The sequence below is a fragment of the Plecotus auritus genome (genome assembly GCF_963455305.1).
Source record: "Plecotus auritus genome assembly, chromosome: 3".
NCBI lineage: Eukaryota > Metazoa > Chordata > Mammalia > Chiroptera > Vespertilionidae > Plecotus > Plecotus auritus.
Window position 1 is genome coordinate 213,936,717 of NC_137772.1, and position 20,525 is coordinate 213,957,241.

At 41.0% G+C, this 20,525-nt stretch overlaps 1 protein-coding gene across 1 annotated transcript in view; it reads left to right on the forward strand.

The window, feature by feature from the left end:
* The first annotated feature begins 5,097 nt into the window (after positions 1-5,097).
* Positions 5,098-20,525, forward strand: part of HCFC2 (host cell factor C2) — a 40,874-nt gene continuing 25,446 nt past the window's right edge. The window contains exons 1-6 of the mRNA XM_080660556.1: positions 5,098-5,281; positions 7,128-7,276; positions 8,971-9,131; positions 16,394-16,602; positions 17,654-17,738; positions 20,316-20,422. Of these exons, the coding sequence (XP_080516682.1) occupies positions 5,119-5,281; positions 7,128-7,276; positions 8,971-9,131; positions 16,394-16,602; positions 17,654-17,738; positions 20,316-20,422 (874 nt within the window). The 5' untranslated portion in view covers positions 5,098-5,118. The remainder of the gene's footprint in view (positions 5,282-7,127; positions 7,277-8,970; positions 9,132-16,393; positions 16,603-17,653; positions 17,739-20,315; positions 20,423-20,525) is intronic.

Here is a 20,525-nt window from a genome sequence, read left to right on the forward strand (position 1 = left end):
TACCTGGGTACATGGGCATCTATATATATAAAAGGCTAATATGCAAAGTGTCCCTTCAGGAGTTCGACTAGGAGACCAGGAGTTCGATCGCTCACTATGAGCACTGACTACCCGGGGGCGGCACGGAATGAAGGAAGGCCCCAGCCGGCACAGGAAGGCCCCGATCGGCCCTCATCGCTGGCCAGGCCTAGGGACCCTCCCCATGCACTAATTTCATGCACCGGGCCTCTAGTTCTAAATAAAAACTACATTTCTTGGCTGGTGTGGCTCAATTGGTTGGAATGTTGCCACATACACTGAAAGGTTCAATTCCTGGTCAGAGCACATACCCAGGTTGCAGGTTCGATACCCATTGGGGTGCGTTCAGGAGGCAACTGGTTGATGTTTCTCTCTTGCATGGATGTTTCTTGTTTTCTCTAACTAAAAAAATAATAATAAAATGAATTAAAACATATCCTCAGGTGAGGACTAAAAGAAAAACACTATATTTCCCAAACTTCTTCAATTAGCCTGTGACTAAATATTGGGTTATGGGATATAAACAGAAAAAATATGTATAATACCAGGATGTGTTCTGGAGTAGGGAATGTTCCTTTCCCTTACGCTTTCCTGCTGGCTGGAATGTGAATGCAATGGCTAGAGCTGGAGCAGCCATCTTGGGCCATGAGTTGGAAGGAGGAATTCCAAGCCATAAAATCTACAAATTCCTGAGGACTTGTGAAACAGAGCTGCCATGCCATTTTTGGAATGCTCCTCCAATACTCATTTACATGGAAGAAACATCAACTTTTAAAGCTATTATTTTTTTTTTTTTGTATTTCTGTCACTGCAGCTAACGTCATCTTAATATACCAAAGGCCTCAGTTCTGGAACTGGGGGTTCTGGGTAGCTTATCGGCAAGATGCTTTTTGTCCCTGCGAAAGGAGAGTCCTATTTCCCCATCCTGGCTATCCTCCTGCTTCATGCCCTTGGGCATGGTTATGTGAGGACACAATGCCCAGAGCTGCAAAAGCCTTCTTATGACCACAAAGGAAAGATCAAGAGAAATCCAAAGAAACTACCCAGAACCATGACACCATTGAAGTGCTGAACTAACTCTGGAGCCACCTACCCCAGATTTCTTGTGCAAGATAATTATGAGCATTATCATTTAGATGCTATGTGCTGAATATTCCGCTACTTGTGGCAGAAAGCATTTCCAAATGACATTTCTCTTGTTGTGTTCTGAATGTCTATGTCCCTCCACAACCTCACCCTTAAGGTGGGGCCTTTGGTATTTTGGTGCTTTAGGTCATGAGGATGTAGCCCTCATGGATGAGATTAGTGCCCTTATAACAAAGTCCCTAGAGCAGCCGTGGGCAAACTATGGCCCGCGGGCCGGATCCGGCCCATTCGGCTGTTCTATCCGGCCCGCGGAGCCGAAAGAGCGGAGGGTTCTCTTGCTCTCCCCTCCGCTCCTTTACTTTGAATTTATATTCATACAAACACTCCATCCATGCTTTTGTTCCGGCCCTCCGGTCCAGTTTAAGAACCCATTGTGGCCCTCGAGTCAAAAAGTTTGCCCACCCCTGCCCTAGAGACTTCCCTGGCCCCTTCCACCATGTTAAAATACAGGGAGAAGTCAGCAGTCTGCAACATGCAGACCCTGACCATGCTGGCAGCCTGATCTTGGACTTCCAGCCTCCATAACTATGAGATATAAATTTCTGTTATTTATAAGCCACTGAGTCTGTAGTATTTTGTTTTAGCAGCCCAAAATGAGACTTGATTGTGGCCCTAAAGAAGGATCCAGTTGAAAAAAGAAAGACTGATAATCAAGATGTTAAGAACAGCTTTCCCTGTACCCATTTCTCCCCTCCAGGCACTGTTCTTTCTTTCCTTTCATGGGCGAGTCTCTGTACAAAGTGGACTACACATGATATTCGTACTTTTTCACTTGTTGTTCGTTCTTCGATCTACTCTGCCTTCCTTCCTCCCACTCCACTGAGCATTTTAATCTAGGCCACTAATAACCTAATTTTCAAATCAAATAGACACTTTTTTTGGTCTTCTTCCTCTCTGACCTCTCTATGCCTTTTGGCTTTGATAACCACTTCTGCCTCTGTGAAATCCCCTTCATGGGTGGCTTCTTTGACATCACCCTCATCCAGTTCCCTTTTGACCTCTCTGGCTCCTCATTCTCTCTTTCATGAGTGCCTCCGTCTGTCTGTACCTCCTAAATGTTGGCTTCTTCAGGGTGATTTTCTGCCTCACCCTTCTCTTCCCTTTCTACACTCTCCTCCTAGGTGGTAGCTTCTAATCCTGTAGTTTCCAAGATTGAAGGTAGCTTTCCTGGGAGCGGGGGCCCTAGTCTAGGCTCGTTATTTAAGCAGAGATGAGTCAAAGCTGATCTGGTAAAAGTATTTTTCCCATTGGATTAAGCACTTAGTCATGAATTGAATTGTGTACCCCCAAAGGTTATGTTAAACCCTTAACACCCAATACCTGTTAATGTGACCCTTACTTGGACACAGGGTCTTTGTAGATGTAATCAAGCTAAGATGAGGTCACTAGTATGGGTCTTAATCCAATATGACTGGTGAATTTATATGAAGACAAGGGACAAAGACAGACACGGACAATACCCTGTGATGATGAAGGCAGAGATTGGAGTGATGCAGCCACAGGCCAAAGTATGCCTATGATTGATGACTACCACCAGAAGCTAGTCTCCCCTATAGGTTTCAGAGAGATGAGGGCCCTGCTGTCACCTTGATTTTGGATTTATAGCCTCCAAAACTGTGAGACAGCCCATTTCTGTTGTTTCAAGCCACCTGGTTGGTGGTGCTTTGTTACAGAAGTCCTAGGAAACTGATACACGCTTGCTCCCTTGTCCTGCAGCTCCTTATCTGACCAACCATTTATAACTTGCAAATGTCATATACCAGTTTCGTTTAACTTAAATATCAACATTGGGTTTGCAACTTTTTTTTTTTTTAATACTCACCTGAGGATATTTTCCCATTGATTTTAGAGAGAGTGGAAGAGAGAAGGACAGAGAAAAATATCAATGTGAGAGAAACACTTTGATTGGTTGCCTCCTGCAGGGCCAGGGAGGAGCCTGCAACTGAGGTATGTGCCCTGGACTGGAATCAAACCTGGGACACTTCCACTGAACCAAACCGAATGGGGCAGTTTGCAGCTTTTTAATTTTACTCTTAATCTTTTTTTTTAAAGAACATTAAAAAAAATCTTACTATCTACTTACATAATCATTCATAAAAGTTGGACATTTTAACAATGAACTCTCAGAATAAAGTACAGTTCTTTTTTTTTAAAAAAATACATTTTTATTGATTTCAGAGAGGAAAGGAGAGGGAGAAAGAGATAGAAGCATCAGTGATGAGAGAGAATCATTGATCGGCTGCCTCCCTGCACGTTGCCCACTGGGGATCAAGCCTGCAACCCAGGCATGTGTCCTGACTGGGAATCGAACCGTGACCTCCTGGTTCATAGGTTGATGCTCAACCACTGAACCACACCAGCGGGGCTAAAGTACAGTTCTTAATCAAATAGCTTAAGTTTTATGAAAAACATATTGCTTTATCCCTTCTCCAGTTTTGTTTTAGAAACACAAAAACTTTATAACAGAAACATTTAAGAGCCCATGCTATGTGACAAAGAAAATCTTACTACATACCGTAAATATTCATATCCCCTTTTGTTTCCAGCCATCTTTTGCCTCCCTTCCCAAATTTTCGTTGACCATATTTGAAATTGGGGTAATAGTGAGGAGAATTTGAGAAGCAGGAGCTGAAAAGAACAGTGAGAATTCTTTTTAAAAAGGTAGAGAATCACCCCTCAGAAGAAAGTTTAAATGGATGAGAAGGTGGAGAGGGAGTGGAGGAAGGGGACTGAACGAGGCATAGGAGAGAAGTTGAAAATGACAAAAGAGGAGGAAGAAGGAATGTTAGGAAAGTTTATATATGTTGTGTGTATTCCTACTTTTTGAGAGTGTGAGGTAGGGGTTTTAATTGCTTCCCATTTCCCCCCCCCCCCCCCCGGCTTGACTTGTGTCTCTGAGTGTGATTCTGTGTAGGGCTAGGTCACAGGCAGCTGAGCCTGACTTATAAGGGTTACATCTAACCATGATCAGAGGCGGTTCTGTGGTTCAGGGTAGGGGCTCTGGAATCAGAACCCCGCGTTTAACTCCTGCTCCCAATCCTGTTCCGCTCCCTGCCCAGGGGACAATTACTTTACTTCTCTGTGCCTCATTTCCCCACCCACGGAAAGGAGGCAACAGTACCCACTCACTGGATTGTTGGGAGGATCAAATGAGTTCAAACAGGCAAGGTAATTGGGACAGTGCTTGGCAACGGAAGACGCTCAACTGTTAGTAATAAAACGGAACTCTCCATATAACCTCTCACCTGCTTACACAGAACAAAAACGAAAAGAACCTTTCGTGGCTCACCGTTCCTAAACTTCTTGGAATGTTAACCCCAAGCCTGACCGTCCTGATGTCTTTGCAGGCTCAGCTCCCGTCCTCTCTAGGATGTTCTGAGTCTCAGCCCGCGGCGCTCGGGCCGCCGGGTCGTGGTCCAGACTCCCTCCCTCGCTCCCGCGTTGGGGGGCATCCTCCCGGCCCAGGCGGCACGACCTGCCTCCGCGAAGACGAGACTTTCCTCTCGCCCTCCCCGCGGCCCGACGCCTCGAACCTCTGCGCAAGCTTTCCTTCCTCGGCGCTGTTAACTGCTTAACGGGTCTGACCTGCCCGCACATCCTAGATGCTCAAAGTGGCCGTAAAGGAAAACGCTGTACCTTTTCTCGCACTTACAAAACGCGGGGCTCTGGGTGGGGAGGGGAGACTTGTTCGGTAGGAAATGTCCTCCCACCCAAAACCTGTTGCCCCGGTGCCCGAGCCCGCCACGTAGCCCGGGGGTGGGGGTGGGGGCGGGCTCCCGGGCTAGGACCCCTCCGGGGCCCGCTGGCCTCCAGCCTCGCCCCGGGCAACCGCAGTCACGTGACCACCCCTACCCCGCCCCCGCGCACAGCTGGAGGCGGGCCCCGCCCTCCCCCGGGAGCCCTGGCGCCCGAGCGGCGCGCTGCATTGTGGGTAGAGGGGCGGGGGTTGGGAAGATGGCGGCTCCCAGCCTCCTCAACTGGAGGCGGGTTTCTTCCTTCACGGGGCCGGTCCCCCGCGCCCGGCACGGACACCGGGCCGTGGCCATCCGGGAGCTGATGATCATCTTCGGTGGAGGCAACGAGGGCATCGCGGACGAGCTGCACGTCTACAACACGGGTAGGCGCGGCGGCGTCTGCGGCCCCGCCTGTGGGAGCTGCGGAGGGGGAGGGGAGGCGAGGCGGCGGCCGGGGCCTGACAGCTGTCACCGCCCGGTCAGCGCCTCCTCCTGCGGGCGGCGAGGGGCGCGGCTCGGCTGGGCGGCCCGGTCCCGCAGTGTCCCGGGAGCAGCTTCGTTTCCCCGGTGCTCCTGGGCAGGACGCGCCGGCCCTCCGGCGAGCGGTCGCGACCCGGCCCCCCCTCCCCCGCCCGCCCATGGCTAGCGGACGTAGGCGCGCGACGGTGGCTGTTTCTAACCGCCTGTACCTCCTTCCCAAGTCTCGCTCACCCCAGGCTCCCAGGCCCCTCTTCTGTCAAAAACCCAAACCAACCCCAAACCCAAGAGCCTCCGGACCTTCCTGGTCTTCGCCTTCTTTCCTCTCTTAAGAGGAAGGGAACCTAGGGGCTGGGGTGCGGATGGAAACCCAGAGGCTTCTGGTACTTTCACCCCCGATACAGCCCGGTCTCTGGCAGGTGGCAGTTTAGATTTTACCCCCTTAACTGTCGGGGAAGTGGTTGGGGGTGAGAGCAGCGCCTGTCTGTGCACAGTTGGGTGTGTGTGCCGCCGCTCCGCCGCGCGGCGCTCGGGAAGGGGACTAGCCCGAGCGCCACCGCACATCACTGGCCACCCTCGCCCGGGAGGCCCTGCCTTGGAGCACCTCCGTGGATTAGAAAGGAAGTCAGGATTTCATTTTTCCCACTTGTAAATGCGCCCGCTCCCGTGAGAAACCTGTTTCCTTGGTGTAAGGCTAATTCCTGAATTTGGGGTCTGGGCCATAGTCACTTCTCTTTGACCCAGCCACTTAATCATATGGTCATTTAAAGGTTAATACATAGCGGCATAGGGGACATTTTATTTTTTTTTCATCCTCTCCTTTTCCTGGCACCCCGACATACGAAGTTAAAGAGTCATCTGAGCCCTGGCCAGTGTGGCTCGGCTGGTTGGAGCTTGGTCCTGTGCACTGAAAGGTGGTGGGTTCGATTCTGGGTCAGGGCACACACCGAGGTTACAGGTTGGATCCCGGTGGGGGCGCCTATGGGAGGCAGCCGGTTGATGTTTCTCTCACATCGGTGTTTCTCTGTCTCTCTCTACCTTCCTCTCCCTCCAAAGTCAATAAAAACATTTTAAAAACGTTATTTGACAATTTGATGTAAAACTTTTGCTTTGGAATAAGTTAGACGTGGTTTGAGTTTTGTTCTGCCAGTTTCCTAGAATCAGCGCTGTCAGATTTTTCACTTGTAAAATGGAGATGATGATACCCGAGCAGGGTTTTTGGAAGAGTTACATGATGTAGATTAGGGATTTTCAACAGCAGCATTATTGACATTTGAATGTGAGAATTCTTTGTGGACGGGGCCTGCACTGTACTTAATTGTAAGTTTGGCAGTATCCATAGCCTCTACCCACTACTGGCCAGTAGCACCATCCCCCTCTCTCCAGTTATGACAACTAAAAAATTTTAGTTTGCCCCTGGGTGAGGGGCAAAATCACCCCCAATTAAGGACCACTGATGTAGATGGATATATATAGAGTACATATTCATAGTTGGTGATAAATTGCATTTAGGCCCTGGCCAGGTAGCTCGGTTGGTTAGAGCGTTGTCCCTATAAGCCAAGGTTGCAGGTTTGATATCTGGTCAGGGCACATACAAGAAGCAACCAATGAATACCTGAATAAGTGGATCAACAAATCAATGTTTATTCCCCCCCCCCCACCCCATTTCTCTGTCTCTCTCTGTCTCTCTCCCTCTCTCAAATGTCAATAGATAAATAAAATAATTGCTTTTAATTTTGTTTTGGCAACTAGTTACAAATCAGTGGTTCCTCCCAGCTGTTAGAGGAGACATCCCTCCAGGCTGTGCTGCCCATGGATTTGTCTGTGATGGTACCAGAATATTAGTATTTGGGGGAATGGTTGAATATGGAAGATACAGCAATGAGTTATATGAGTTACAAGTAAGTGTATTTCAGATTTATTATTTCAATGATATTGCTCATAATTCTTCAAAATATTTCAAAATATTTCATTAACATACTTAAAATAGTGTGAGCTTCACCTTTTATGGTTTAGAAGAAATTATTTCCACTTCACTGAAAAACTAGTTTTTAATGTAATCTTTTTCCAGTACCCAGTGGAACATTTGTACCATTAAGATATCTGTTACTTAGCATCATTGTACATATTACATGTTTATGGTTTTGTATTTTAGTGCAGTTCTTCAACCTCAGCCTGCAGCAGAAGCGCTTAGAGGGCTTGTGAAAACATAGGTGGCTGGGCCCTGCCTCCTGAGATTCTGATTAATATTGTTCTGTAATCGGACCTTACTATGTGCATTCTTACCAAGTTCCCACCTGCTGCTGCTGGTCTCCAGATAATACTTTGAAAACCCCTGCCTTAGTTATAGAAATTGTTACCCTCACACTAATCTTTTTTTTTTTTTTCTGGCTAGATATACAAAAGAGGGATAGCAGTTTTACATATCCTTTCTCAATTTGACACTCTACTAAACCAGAGTCCACTGTGACAGCCCTAATTGACTTTTATTCCTGAACTGTGCATATATTCTCAGGGCCACGATCTATGTTTTCACAAGCCCTCCAGGTGCTTGTGTTGCGGACTGAAGTTGAAGAACTGCACTAAAATACAAAAGCCTAAAAATATAACATAAGAGTATCTGGTAATTGGCAGATGTAAGTGGGTTATACCTATTTACAAGCAACTAATTTTAAAAATAGTTTTATTTTAATTTTAATATATTTTATTGATATTTTACAGAGAGGAAGGGAGAGGAATAGAGAGTTAGAAACATCGATGAGAGAGAAACATGGATCAGCTGCCTCCCGCACACCTCCCACTGGGGATGTGCCTGCAACCAAGGTACATGCCCTTGACCGGAATCGAACCTGGGACCTTTCAGTCCGCAGGCTGATGCGCTATCCACTGAGCCAAACCGGTTTCGGCTTAAAAATAGTTTTAGATCAAGAAAGCATGTTTAGCTAGAGAATAAGTTTTTGAGTTTGATTTGTTAAATGGTCTTTGTGCTTATTTAAAGGATAAAATATATACCATTAATGGAGTACCTAATTTCAGAAAGTAAGACTACATAAATTACATTTAATCTTAAAGCTATATATAATATTTAATGTTTCATTTGGAAAATATTTTAGGACTGTTAGTGTTTATTTTTATAAGCTTAAGTTGCCATTGCATAAAGTTGTGAATATGGCCCTAGCTGGTTTGCTCAGTGGGTAGAGCATCAGCCTGCAGACTGAAAGGTCTCGGGTTCTATTCTAGTCAAAGGCACATGCCCAGCTTGTGGACTTCATCCCCAATAGGGGGCGTGCAGGAGACAGCAGATGGATGATTCTTTGATCATTAATGTTTCTGTCTCTCCCTCTCCCTTCCTCTCTGAAATCGATAAAAATATATTTAAAATAAATTTGTGAATATGGAAGACTAGACAGAATTTCTATTGAAACATTTATTTTAATTCCAGAAGTTATCTGCTTAATTGTCATTTGTCCCAAAAGTACCTTTTTGGAGTCTTCTGTTTGGATTCAGATTTAAATGCATTAGTATGATGTTACACTATTAGCAATATAGGAATACTTTCCTGATTTTGTCTGAGTGTATTTATGCTCTTTTTTAGGCAAGTCGTTGGTTATGGAAAAAAGTGAAACCCCATGCCCCTTCTTCTGGTTTACCTCCTTGTCCTCGGCTTGGACATAGCTTTTCTTTGTATGGTAACAAATGCTATTTGTTCGGTGGCCTGGCAAATGAAAGTGAAGATTCAAATAATAATGTTCCCAGGTATGCTGACCCTTTCTCAGGCCAAATGCTTATCTTATGATTTAGATTAAGAACATTTATTTCTTCCATCTTTAATTATTAGAGTGGATGAAGCTTAGCCTTTTTTGCATAACTTAACAGAGAACAAATTTGTGTGCATTTCTATTTTCCTTAGTCCTTGGAGTATATGTTTTCAAAACTATGCCTTTTCTCATCAGAAATACTTACTAAATTGATACTAATATAACTGCTTATAGCAATATATTTGTATCTTTTGAACCTGCTAATGTATTTTGGTTGACATAAATGATCATGAAAAGTAAGAAATGGTTATTTTCACATTGCTTTCTCTAGGAATTTGGTGACAAATATTTGACTACAAAATGAAGGCCATCATTTCCATTTTTCACACAGAAAGCTATTAGAGTGGTTCACACAAGCAAATACTTTTGGAATCAATCCTTTCTTTTTGCAAACAGAATCACTACCTCTTTTGTTTTCACATAGTGTTTTGATCACACTGTCATTATGGCAGTCAGGATTTGGAGATTTAGAGTCTAAAAGGCTGTTTCTGTTTCACTGCTCACTATGTGTGTCCTTTAGTAGAAGTAATCTAAGCCTGCTTTCCTTCATTGAAATCGGAGTGATTAAATACCTACCTTTTAGTGTCATTGTGATGGCTAAATAAGATCATTGGCATAATTTTCAAAGCACTTTGAGGTTGCCACCAGCACATAGTACAGTAGTTATTATGACCATGATAATGGGTCTTTTTACTACATTAAATTAATGTTAGAGTCTTAGTTTTTATTTTCAAACTTTAAAAAATAACATTTACTAAAACATGGAAAAATTTGGACTGGAGAAAAAGGAAAAATAATTTATTCTACTGCACTAATGCAGATATTTTTAGCATGTCTTTTTTTATTTTTTCTATTAAACATATTTTTTTTTAGATAGAGACTCATAAAAGTTAGAAAGTATGTGAAGTTCTTTCTCACAGCATCAATGTCCCCCACATAGGCAAACACATAATTCAATTTGATATGTATCTTTTGGGACCTTTTTCATGAAATACATTTTCTTAAGTTATTGTATATAGCTGGCAAGCTTCTCAAGTTTATGCTACTTGAGGGTGCAAATATATACATGCAATGCTTTCTAAAGCCTCTGATTAAAGCTAGTACATTCAATTCTGTTCACATTCCATTGGTCTAAGCAAGTGATAAGGCCAAGCCTTCAGTAATGATTCCAGGGATATATGTTCTGCTTACTGGGAGAGGAGAGTTGGGAACATTAATTTGATCCTACAAAGACATGTATTTTCTTTTATAGAAGTGGGATCTTTCTTTTTGCTCTGTGACTTTGGGTGTGTACTTGTTTGTTTTTGTTGTTTAATTCTTTTAAGGATATAGCTTGGAGCTCTTTTCATGGCAGCAGGTATATATTGACCTTGTTTTTTAAAGGCTGAAAGTAATGTGAATTATGCAAATTACTGAACCATTCCCTTGCTGATGGACATTTAAATAGTTTATTTTTTGCTATTAGTCTTTACATGTGTATAAATACTTTTGTAAGATTGATACTTATACGTGGGATTTGAGGGGAAGTCAAGGGGTATTTACATATAAAGTTTTTAGGTACTGATACTCCTGAATCAGTCTCCAAAGAGAAAGACAATTTATATTCCTAATAACAGTGTACGAGAATGCCTGCATCCTTGGCAATACTGAATTGTGTCACTCTTCTTAATTGTTGCCAAGCTAATAGATGAATATATTACACTAGTGACCTGGTGCATGGATTCGTGCACCGGTGGGGTCCCTTGGCCTGGCCTGCGCCCTCTCACAATCCAGGACCCCTTGGGGGATGTCGGAGAGCCAGTTTCAGCCCGATCCCCACAGGCCAGGTGGAGGGACCCCATTGGTATACAAATCTGTGCACAGGGCCTCTAGTGTGCATATAAGATCTTTGGTTAATCTCTTCCCGCCCTCCCCCCTCTGCCCTTCCCTCTGAGATTCATCAGTCTGTTCCATGTTGCCATGCCTGTGGTTTCCACTCCTGCATTGAGCGTCTGCCCCCTGGAGGTCAGTGTGCATCATAGCTACCGGCCGGTCGAACAGTCGGCTGGTCAGTCAGTTGCTTAGGCTTTTATATATATATATATACACACACACACACACACACACACACACACACACACACACATATAGGGGTTTTTATTTTGATATTTTTAAAATTGGAAATGAGTTTCATTAATTGCTTTTTGGACATTTGTAATTCCTATTTTGTATGTATTGCATGGATATACCACATTTGTTTATTCATTTATCAGTTGATGGACATTTGGATTATTTCCAGTTTTTGGCTTTTATGAATAATGCTGCTATAAACATTTACATACAAAGCTTTGTCTGGACATGTATTTATTTCTCTAGATTAGAAACCTAGCAAAATTACTGGGTCATATGGTAAATTTATATTTAAGTTCTTAAGAACTTCCAAACTGTTTCCAAAGTGACTATTCCATTTTACATTCCCATCAACAATTTATGAAGGTTCTCATTTCTCCTTTTCCTTGCTAACATTATTGTCTGTCTTTTTTATTGTCACCAGTGTGGTGGTATCTCATTGTGGTTCATTTTCCTAATGACCAATGATATTGAGCATCTTTTCATGAGCTTTTCAGCCATTTGGTGAAATTTCTATTCACGTCTTCATTGATTTTTAAATGAAGTTGTTTGTGTTATTATTGAACTATAGGCCCGATGCACAAAATCTGTGCAAGAGTAGGCCTTCCCCTGGCTGCTGGCACCCGGGACCCAGGCTTCCCGCCAGCCGCCAGCAGGCACCCGGGACCTGGGCTTCCCTTGCAGCCCGGCTTCATCCGGAATGTTGTCCAGAAGGACATCCAGTCTAATTAGCATATTACGCTTTTATTATTATAGATTGTAAGAATTATTTATATTCCTGGATACAAGGTTGTTTTAATCAGAAATGTGATTTATAAATATGTTCTTCCAGTCTAACTTGTCCTTAATTTTCTTTCTTTTTCTTTTTTAAATCTAGTAGTTTGCTTTTTTTTTTTTTTTTTAAATATATTTTATTGATTTTTTACAGAGAAGAAGGGAGAGGGATAGAGAGCTAGAAACATCAATCAGCTGCCTCCTGCACACCCCCTACTGGGGATGTACCTGCAACCAAGGTACATGCCCTTGACCAGAATCGAACCTGGGACCCTTAAGTCCGCAGGCCAACGCTCTATCCACTGAGCCAAACCGGTTAGGGCTTTAATTTTCTTAATGGTATCTTTTGAAGCACAAAGTTTTTAATTTTGATAAGCCCAACGTATTAATTTTTTCTTTTATGGATCAGGCTTTTGAAAAATGTCATATTTAAGAACTCTGCCTATCTCATGCTTTTGAGGATTTATTTCTCTATTTTCTTCTAAAAGTTTTATAGTATTAGCTCTTACATGTATATGTATGATTCATTTTGGGTTAATTTTTTTTCTGGGGGAAAGTAAATGTCTAAATTCATCTTTTTACATGTGGATATCCAGTTGTCCCAACACCATTTGTTGAAAAGACTATCCCTTTCCCATTGTATTGCCTTGGCATCTTGGTTGAAAATCAATTGACCCAAAGTGTAAGTGTTTATTTTTGGACTCTCAATTCTGTTCCATTGATCTATATGTCTAGCCTTATGCCACTACCACACTGTCTTGATTACTGTAGTTTTGTAGTAAGTTTTGAAATTAGAAGATGTAAATTCTTAAATATTATTCTTTCTCAAGAGTGTTTTGGCTATTTTGGGTGCTTTACATTTCTATGTAAATTTTAGGATCAGTTTGCCAATTTCTGCGCAAAGTTCTATTGGGATTTTGATAGTGATTGTGTTGAATATATAGATTGAATTGTGGAGAATTGCTATGTTATTAATATTGAGTTTTCCAACCCATGAACATGGAATGTCTCTCCATTTTTTTAGACCTTCTTTCTTTTCTCTCAGCAATATTTTGAGGCTTTCAGTGACAAGTCTTGCTCTTATTTTGTTAAATTTTGTGGGGCGCGGCCACAGTGTTTTGGACAGGTTCAAGCCTTGGACTGATGAGAGGGCACAGTCCTCTCGTGGCCACGTGCAAGTCCCAGCCTGGAGGGCAGAGCCCTCCAGCACAATTATAGCCAACAGCTATAGTTGTAAGCTTTGAACCTATGGTCCGAACATGTGGCCCCACATGCCTAAGTGATATAGGCTGCAAGTAAACAAAGCTTGATCAGGTGCATGTTATTGAGTAGGATCGAAACTTTCGAGAATGTTGTAAACATCTTGACCCCGCCCTTACTTTGCCTCGTGGCCATCTAGCTATAAAATAAATACACGGCTTGTGGGTGCTGGTGCTGCTGGGTCCCCATCAGGGAAGCAGTGTCCCACCGAGTCCCAGCTTTCATTCTCTTGTCTGTCTTTCCTAATCCTTCACCGCCCCCACTCAGGGTCACTGAACCTGGCTGAGCTGGCGTGGCACATAAGGCGCCCTAGGGCTGAGTATGCCATGGCCATGTGGCTCCCCACAAAATTTATATCTAATTTTTTATTATTTTTGATGATGTGAATAGGTTTGGTTTCTTATTTTTGCATTGTTCATTACTAGTATATATAGTTGGTCTCTGTATATTGGTCTTATATCCTATGACTTTGCTGAATTCATTTATTATTTTAATCATATTTTCATGGATTTCAGTTTTATTTCCCATTCTTGGGAGTTCTTTACATATTTGTTTAATATGTTCCAAATATACATTCCAAGTCTTCCGTTTCCCTTTTTCTTCTATAGAGTTCTTATTTTTGTTTATCAAGTTTGACAATATTTTATTTTATGGCTTTCTGGTGTTATATCTTGTTTAGGAAGACTCTTCTACCCCAAAACTATAAAAATAATTTTTTAGGTATTTTCTTCTTCTACATTCACAACTTTTTTTGTTTAAAACATTAATACATTTATAATGTATTTTTGTGACTGCTGTGAGGCTGTTTACTTTTCTTCCTAATGAAGTTCCAATTCTCCCACCACCATTTATTAAATAAGCCATTTTTTTCTTGTTAATTTGAAGCCCTATCTCTGTCATATCTTTATCCTCAAATAAATGGGTCTTCATCTAGGCCAGGGGTGGGCAAACTTTTTGACTCGAGGGCCACAATGGGTTCTTAAACTGGACCGGAGGGCCGGAACAAAAGCATGGATGGAGTGTTTGTGTGAACTAATATAAATTCAAAGTAAAGGAGCAGAGGGGAGAGCAAGAGAACCGGATAGAACAGCCGGATCCGGCCCGCGGGCCGTAGTTTGCCCAAGGCTGGTCTAGGCTCTCTAGACCAGGAGTTCAAACTATACTTACTCTGTGGGCCAAATTTGGCCTGCTGCTTGTTTTTTGTTAGTAAAGTTTTATTGGAATATAGCCATGCCCATTCATTTACATATTGTCTCTGACTGCTTTCTATTGAAAAAGCAGAGCTGAGGAGTTGTGACAGACTTTATGACCTACAGAGCCTAAAATGTTTATTTTTTGGCCCTTCACCGAAAAAGTTTGTCAGCTCTTATACTAGATTCTATTCTGTTTCATTAATATATTTACCTTTTTATCATTAATTTTGATGTTTGCTGTAGGTTTCTAATATTTATCTTTAATCAAATTAAGGTAGTTTTCTTAAAAATCGTTTGGGAATAGGTTACTAGTTTTACCTTTAAGCCTTTTTTTTTTTTTTTAATGCTTACCTCCTTTTTCCATATGTTCCATATATTCTTAAATCTTATTTTAGATTAAAATAATGTTAATAAATTAATTTTTTGGTCAGTCTTTCTTAGTGATTATTTAGACCTCACAACCACAGTTATCAACATCAATTTAAATGTAATTATAAATTGCTATTTTCTTTGCACTTCCATTTTTCTTATTCAGTGTATTTTTTCTTGAATTCCTTTTTATTTTTCCTGATTGACATCTAGAATCACTTTTTCCTAAAACAATTATATGGCTAAACTTTGAAGTTTTATATGCCCTCAAATGTTTTAATTTTGCCTTCATATTTGAGTAGTAATTTAATAGGAAATAGGTTTCTATAAACATTATTTTGTTGAAAACATTCATGTCACAGATAAGAAGTTTATGCCAGTTCCAAAAATAAAACAGTTGTATAGGACATAGTTGTATATGACATTAAAGAGTGAAAATTTAAAAAGAAAGAGAACTTGCAAAACAACATTTGTAATATGCCTCATTTATACGTAAGTGGATATTCAGACAGAAGTCTTACCAACTATTATCAGTAGTAATTTTTTTAAAAATCTCATACCATGTAATAAATTGCTCCAAAAGTTAGTGATGCAAAATAACAACCATTTTATTACGCTCATGGATTCCGTGCATTAGGAATTCAGACAGAACATAGCAATAATGATTAGGCCCTCAGATGGGAATGTATGAATGGTCATTTGCATGTATGATGCCTCAGCTGAGATGGCTGAAGGGTGGACTCAACTGGGACTGTCATCCTTTGTGCCTACATATGGCTCCTCTAGATGGTGGTTGTGTGATAGTTGGACTTATATTGTGGTTCAGAATTTCATAGTGAAGCTGCCATTGGCCTTCTGTGACTCAGCCTCAGAAGTCACAATGTCATTTCATCATACGCTACTAGGTAAAGCAGTCACAAGCCTGCCCAGAATCAAGGAAGAGGACATAGACCCTACCTCCTGGTGGGAAGAGTGTCACATAATTTATGGCTATGTTTTGAAACCATAATGGTTATTGTCATGGACAGGAGTGTTGGCTAAATGATGGCAGAAGTTTTTAGATCTCTTCTGTTCTACTTATCCCCAGAAGGGTGCCTGGTACACAGTAGTGTTTGGTAAATATGTGTTGAATGATTAGGTATGGGGTTTCTGCTCTCATAATGCCTTTCTGTACTATATGAATTTTCATAGTAAGCATATATTATCTTTGTAGGTAGAAAAAAATAAAAGGTATACATTATGCTAATGCCGTGGTCAGCAAACTGCGGCTCACGAGCCACATGCGGCTCTTTGGCCTCTTGAGTGTGGCTCTTCCACAAAATACCACAGCCTGGGCAAGTCTATTTTGAAGAAGTGGTGTTAGAAGAAGTTTAAGTTTAAAAAATTTGGCTCTCAAAAGAAATTTCAATCGTTGTACTGTTGATATTTGGCTCTGTTGACTAATGAGTTTGCCGATCACTGTGCTGATGTTTTCATTTCTTTAATGATATCCTAGATATTTAAATGATTTCTATGAATTGGAGCTACAGCATGGTTCTGGTGTTGTGGGTTGGAGCATTCCAGTGACTAAAGGGATTGTGCCTTCTCCAAGAGAATCTCACACAGCTGTTATATATTGCAAAAAAGATTCTGGGAGTCCTAAAATGTATGTTTTTGGTGGAATGTGTGGTGCTCGCCTGGATGACCTATGGCAACTTGACTTAGGTAAGCTTAACTTGATTCAGGCTCAAGAACTGGTTATGATTGATAAAAGCAAATATAAAAATTGCTTTGAAAAATATTGCAGTATTGATTGAGTTGCACTTAGATTTATTTATAACTAGCACTGTAGACATCACCAGGGGCAGCGGGGTGTGATGTGAATGGTTGCTGCTGATCAATTAGACTGAACAAATGAGTGTTTGGTTTATGACAGCGACTCTCCTGTATTTCCTGTCAGTAGGATCACCATATGTCCTGGTTTGCTTTAATGGTCCTAGTTCATGCTTATTGTCCCATGTAATTATCCATAGTATCCACTTTCACTCTGTGAAGTGTCCCAGTTGTGGATGATCAAATTTATATCGTTACTCTTATCTATAGGAAATGTAGCATTAGTAATGTTACTGCTTGTCAGCGAAAAACCCTTGGGTAGCTCTTTTTAAAAAAATCCTCATCCAAGGATATGCTCTTTACTGATGTGTGTGTGTGTGTGTGTGTGTGTGTGTGTGTGTGCGCGCGAGAGAGAGAGAGAGAGAGAGAGAGAGAGAGAGAGAGAGAGAGAGAGAGAGAAGAGAAACATCAATTGGTTGTCTTCTTGCATGCTCCCCAATAGGAATCCAACCCACAACCTTTCAGTGCTCGGGATGATGCTCCAACCAGCTGAGCCACATCAGCCATGGCTTGAGTAGTCCTTTTTAAAGAGATCCTAGGAATAAATAATTGGGGAGTAGGTATGCCTCTTACTTTTGACTGTCTCTGCACAGTATACTCTTACTTAAAATGTTAAAATCCCTAATGTGGTCCCAGTTTAGAATTGATAGCATTCTAAATACATCTCTCTATTACAAGTACTAACATTAAAGTGTAAATAGATTTCTGTGACTAGCAATTTATGTCAGTTGGAAATGTTTAAGATGAAATTCAAGTAACAGTTTTGAAACATTTTTGCTTTATTTTAGTAAGACCTTTTTGGTTTTAATTTTTAAAATTCTGCAAGTTGAGATAGTTTGCTGTTATTAGATCAAGTTGCTAATATACTTATTTTTATTTTTAGAAACTATGTCATGGTCAAAACCAGAAACTAAAGGGACAGTGCCCCTTCCACGAAGCCTTCACACAGCCAGTGTTATAGGAAACAAGTATGGTGCTTTTTTGTTTTCACTGTTTTTAAACCGACTTAATAGAAACATCGAACAGACTATCAAACCTCAGAGGGAAGGCAGGGAGGGTGGAGGGAGGCCAATGGGGGATAAAGGGAGCATATGTAATACTTTCAACAATAAAGATTTATTTTTTTAAAAAAGAAAGATACACACAAAGAAGAGTGATGCTACCAGTTTCTTAGAAATATATTACTGAATTTAATAATGATTGTGCTTACTGAAGCTAAGAAAATATGCCTACAGAAGCTAAAATGCTTTATGTGCCATTTTCTTATCATGCTACCTCTTATACTTCTTTACATTCCTTACAATGCCTTGCACAGAGTACATATTACATAAGTGTAACGCAAAGTGTTGTCAAACTGATCAGTTCTCCATTGACAGGTTTGACATACCTCACTGTTTCTTTTTACATATTTTTGGTAGTATTTGATTTGTACTTGGCTGTTACTCAGTATGTGCATTCCGTGCTTATACTTTTGATGGAGTTATGGTTAGACTATAGACTCTGAACACAGATTGCCTGAATTCAAGTCCCAGCTTTGCTGTTTGTGCTGTATGACCTGGGGCAAGGAAACCTAACCTATTTGTACCTCAATCTCCTGAAATATAAAATGCTGATAATAATAAAATCTGCTTTACAAAGTTGTCAGGAGAATTAAATGGGTTAATACATATAAAATGTTTCAAATAGTGCCTGGTACATAGAGGCATTTAATGGTTAACTATTAACTGTCATCAACAAGTAAGTGCCCTTATTTGTGCGACACTGGGCCAGAATTAGTATTTTTTTAAAATGTAAGTATTTACTAAAATAGGGACTTTACCCTAACAGTAGTGTTTTTGGAAACAACTAGTTGTAATTTAGAACCTCATTCTTTTTAAACATTTTTTCTAAATTGCCCTAGCCGGTTTGGCTCAGTGGATAGAGCGTCGGCCTGTGGATGGAAGGATCCCAGGTTCGAATCCGGTCAAGGGCACAGACCTTGGTTGCAGGCTCCTCCTCCCTGGTTGGGGCTTGTGTAGAAGGCAACCAATCGATGTGTTTCTCTCACATCGATATTTCTCTCTGTCTTTCCCTCTCTCTTCCACTCTCTTTAAAAATCAATGGAAAAATATCCTCTGGCGAGGACTAAACAAATAAAAACAAACAAAATTTTATTAAACTTACTGGAGTGACGTTGGTTAATAAAATTATATGTTTCAAGTATACAGTTCTGTAATACATTATCTGTATATTGCATTGTGTGTTCACCACCCAAAAGTCAAGTCTCCTTCTGTCATTTTATTAGGTTTTTTTTTCAAAATAGACAAACAAAATATAATGTTTTAAGAAACAACTAGTTGTAATTTAGAACCTCACTAGTTCCTTTTATTTAAAAACATTTTTAATTTATTGATTTGAGAGAGAGAGAGAGAAACATCAATTTTTATACATTCACTAGAAGCCCGATGCACGAAGATTGGTGCTAAAATGGGCTTTCCTTTCCCTGGCTGCTGGCACTGCCTTTCCTCTCCAGCCCAGCCCCTTTCCACTCAGGCTCCGGAGTCACCTCTTTCCGCTCCAGGCCCGCTTTCCCACGCTGCCCAGAGGCCCTGAGAGACCGGGGGTAGGGCAGAACGCCTGCGTCGTCACCATGGACGCAAGCGTCCTGCCCCCCCATCACTCAGCGCCTGTGTATGAAAATTAACCGCCATCTTTGTTGGGTTAATTTGCATATCACCCCTGATTGGCTGGTTGCGTAGCAGAGGTACGGTCAATTTACATGTTTGTCTATTATTAGGTAAGATTGATTGATGCTTGTATGTGCACTGACCAGGGATCAAACTTGCAATCCTGGTGCATCCAGACAATGCTCTAACCAACTGAGCTACCCAGCTAGGACTCATTAGTTCTTTTTAAAAAGTAGCCATTTTTTAAAACAGCAGAACCCTTTTATAAAATGCAGCTTTTCATTGGAACTCTAATACATAAGAGATTAAAAATAGAGCTTCTCTGGTTAGCTTGAGGTCACATGGACCCCAGCTCTACTGGATGAGCCTTTCTCCTTCATTAGCCACTTAGGCGTGTCTCAAGAACTGTGAGGGCCCTAAGAACATAGTTTAAAGTTTTTTGTTTGAGTGATATCAGTGGCCAGACTAAAAAGAAACTTAATCCTCTTTGGTTACTATATGCATACAATTCTAAATTTGACTTTGAATGTCATGGATCATTTGAGTATCTTTCTGACTGAGATACCCTTAGTATATTACATCAACATTGATTTTCAAATGTATAATAATTGAAATATTCCCCACTTTGAATAACTTGCCAGAGAGAAATAATTTTGATTTTTTATTGCTTCATAAAATTGTAAACTCTTGAAAGAAGACTACTTTATTCATTATCTTCTTTCCATTACCTTGGCATTGACAAGTGAGTGAATAGTTCTGTAGCTTGGTGTCAACAAATAAGACATTTAAGTCTATTATTAGGATTTTAAATTTAAAAAATAAAATTAAAGCTTTAGGAAAAAATTTAACTACTTTATGTTCTTTTTGTTTGTTTTTTAGGATGTACATTTTTGGAGGATGGGTTCCACATAAGGGGGAAAATATTGAGGCTTCACCTCATGATTGTGAATGGAAATGTACAAGTTCATTTTCTTACCTAAATCTGGGTGAGTCTTTTAAGAGTTGCTTATTGAAATAAAATTTATTAACAAAAGAATTTTTGTTTTGTTTAAGAATAACAGATTAGTCGTGGATATTTCTATCTTTTTA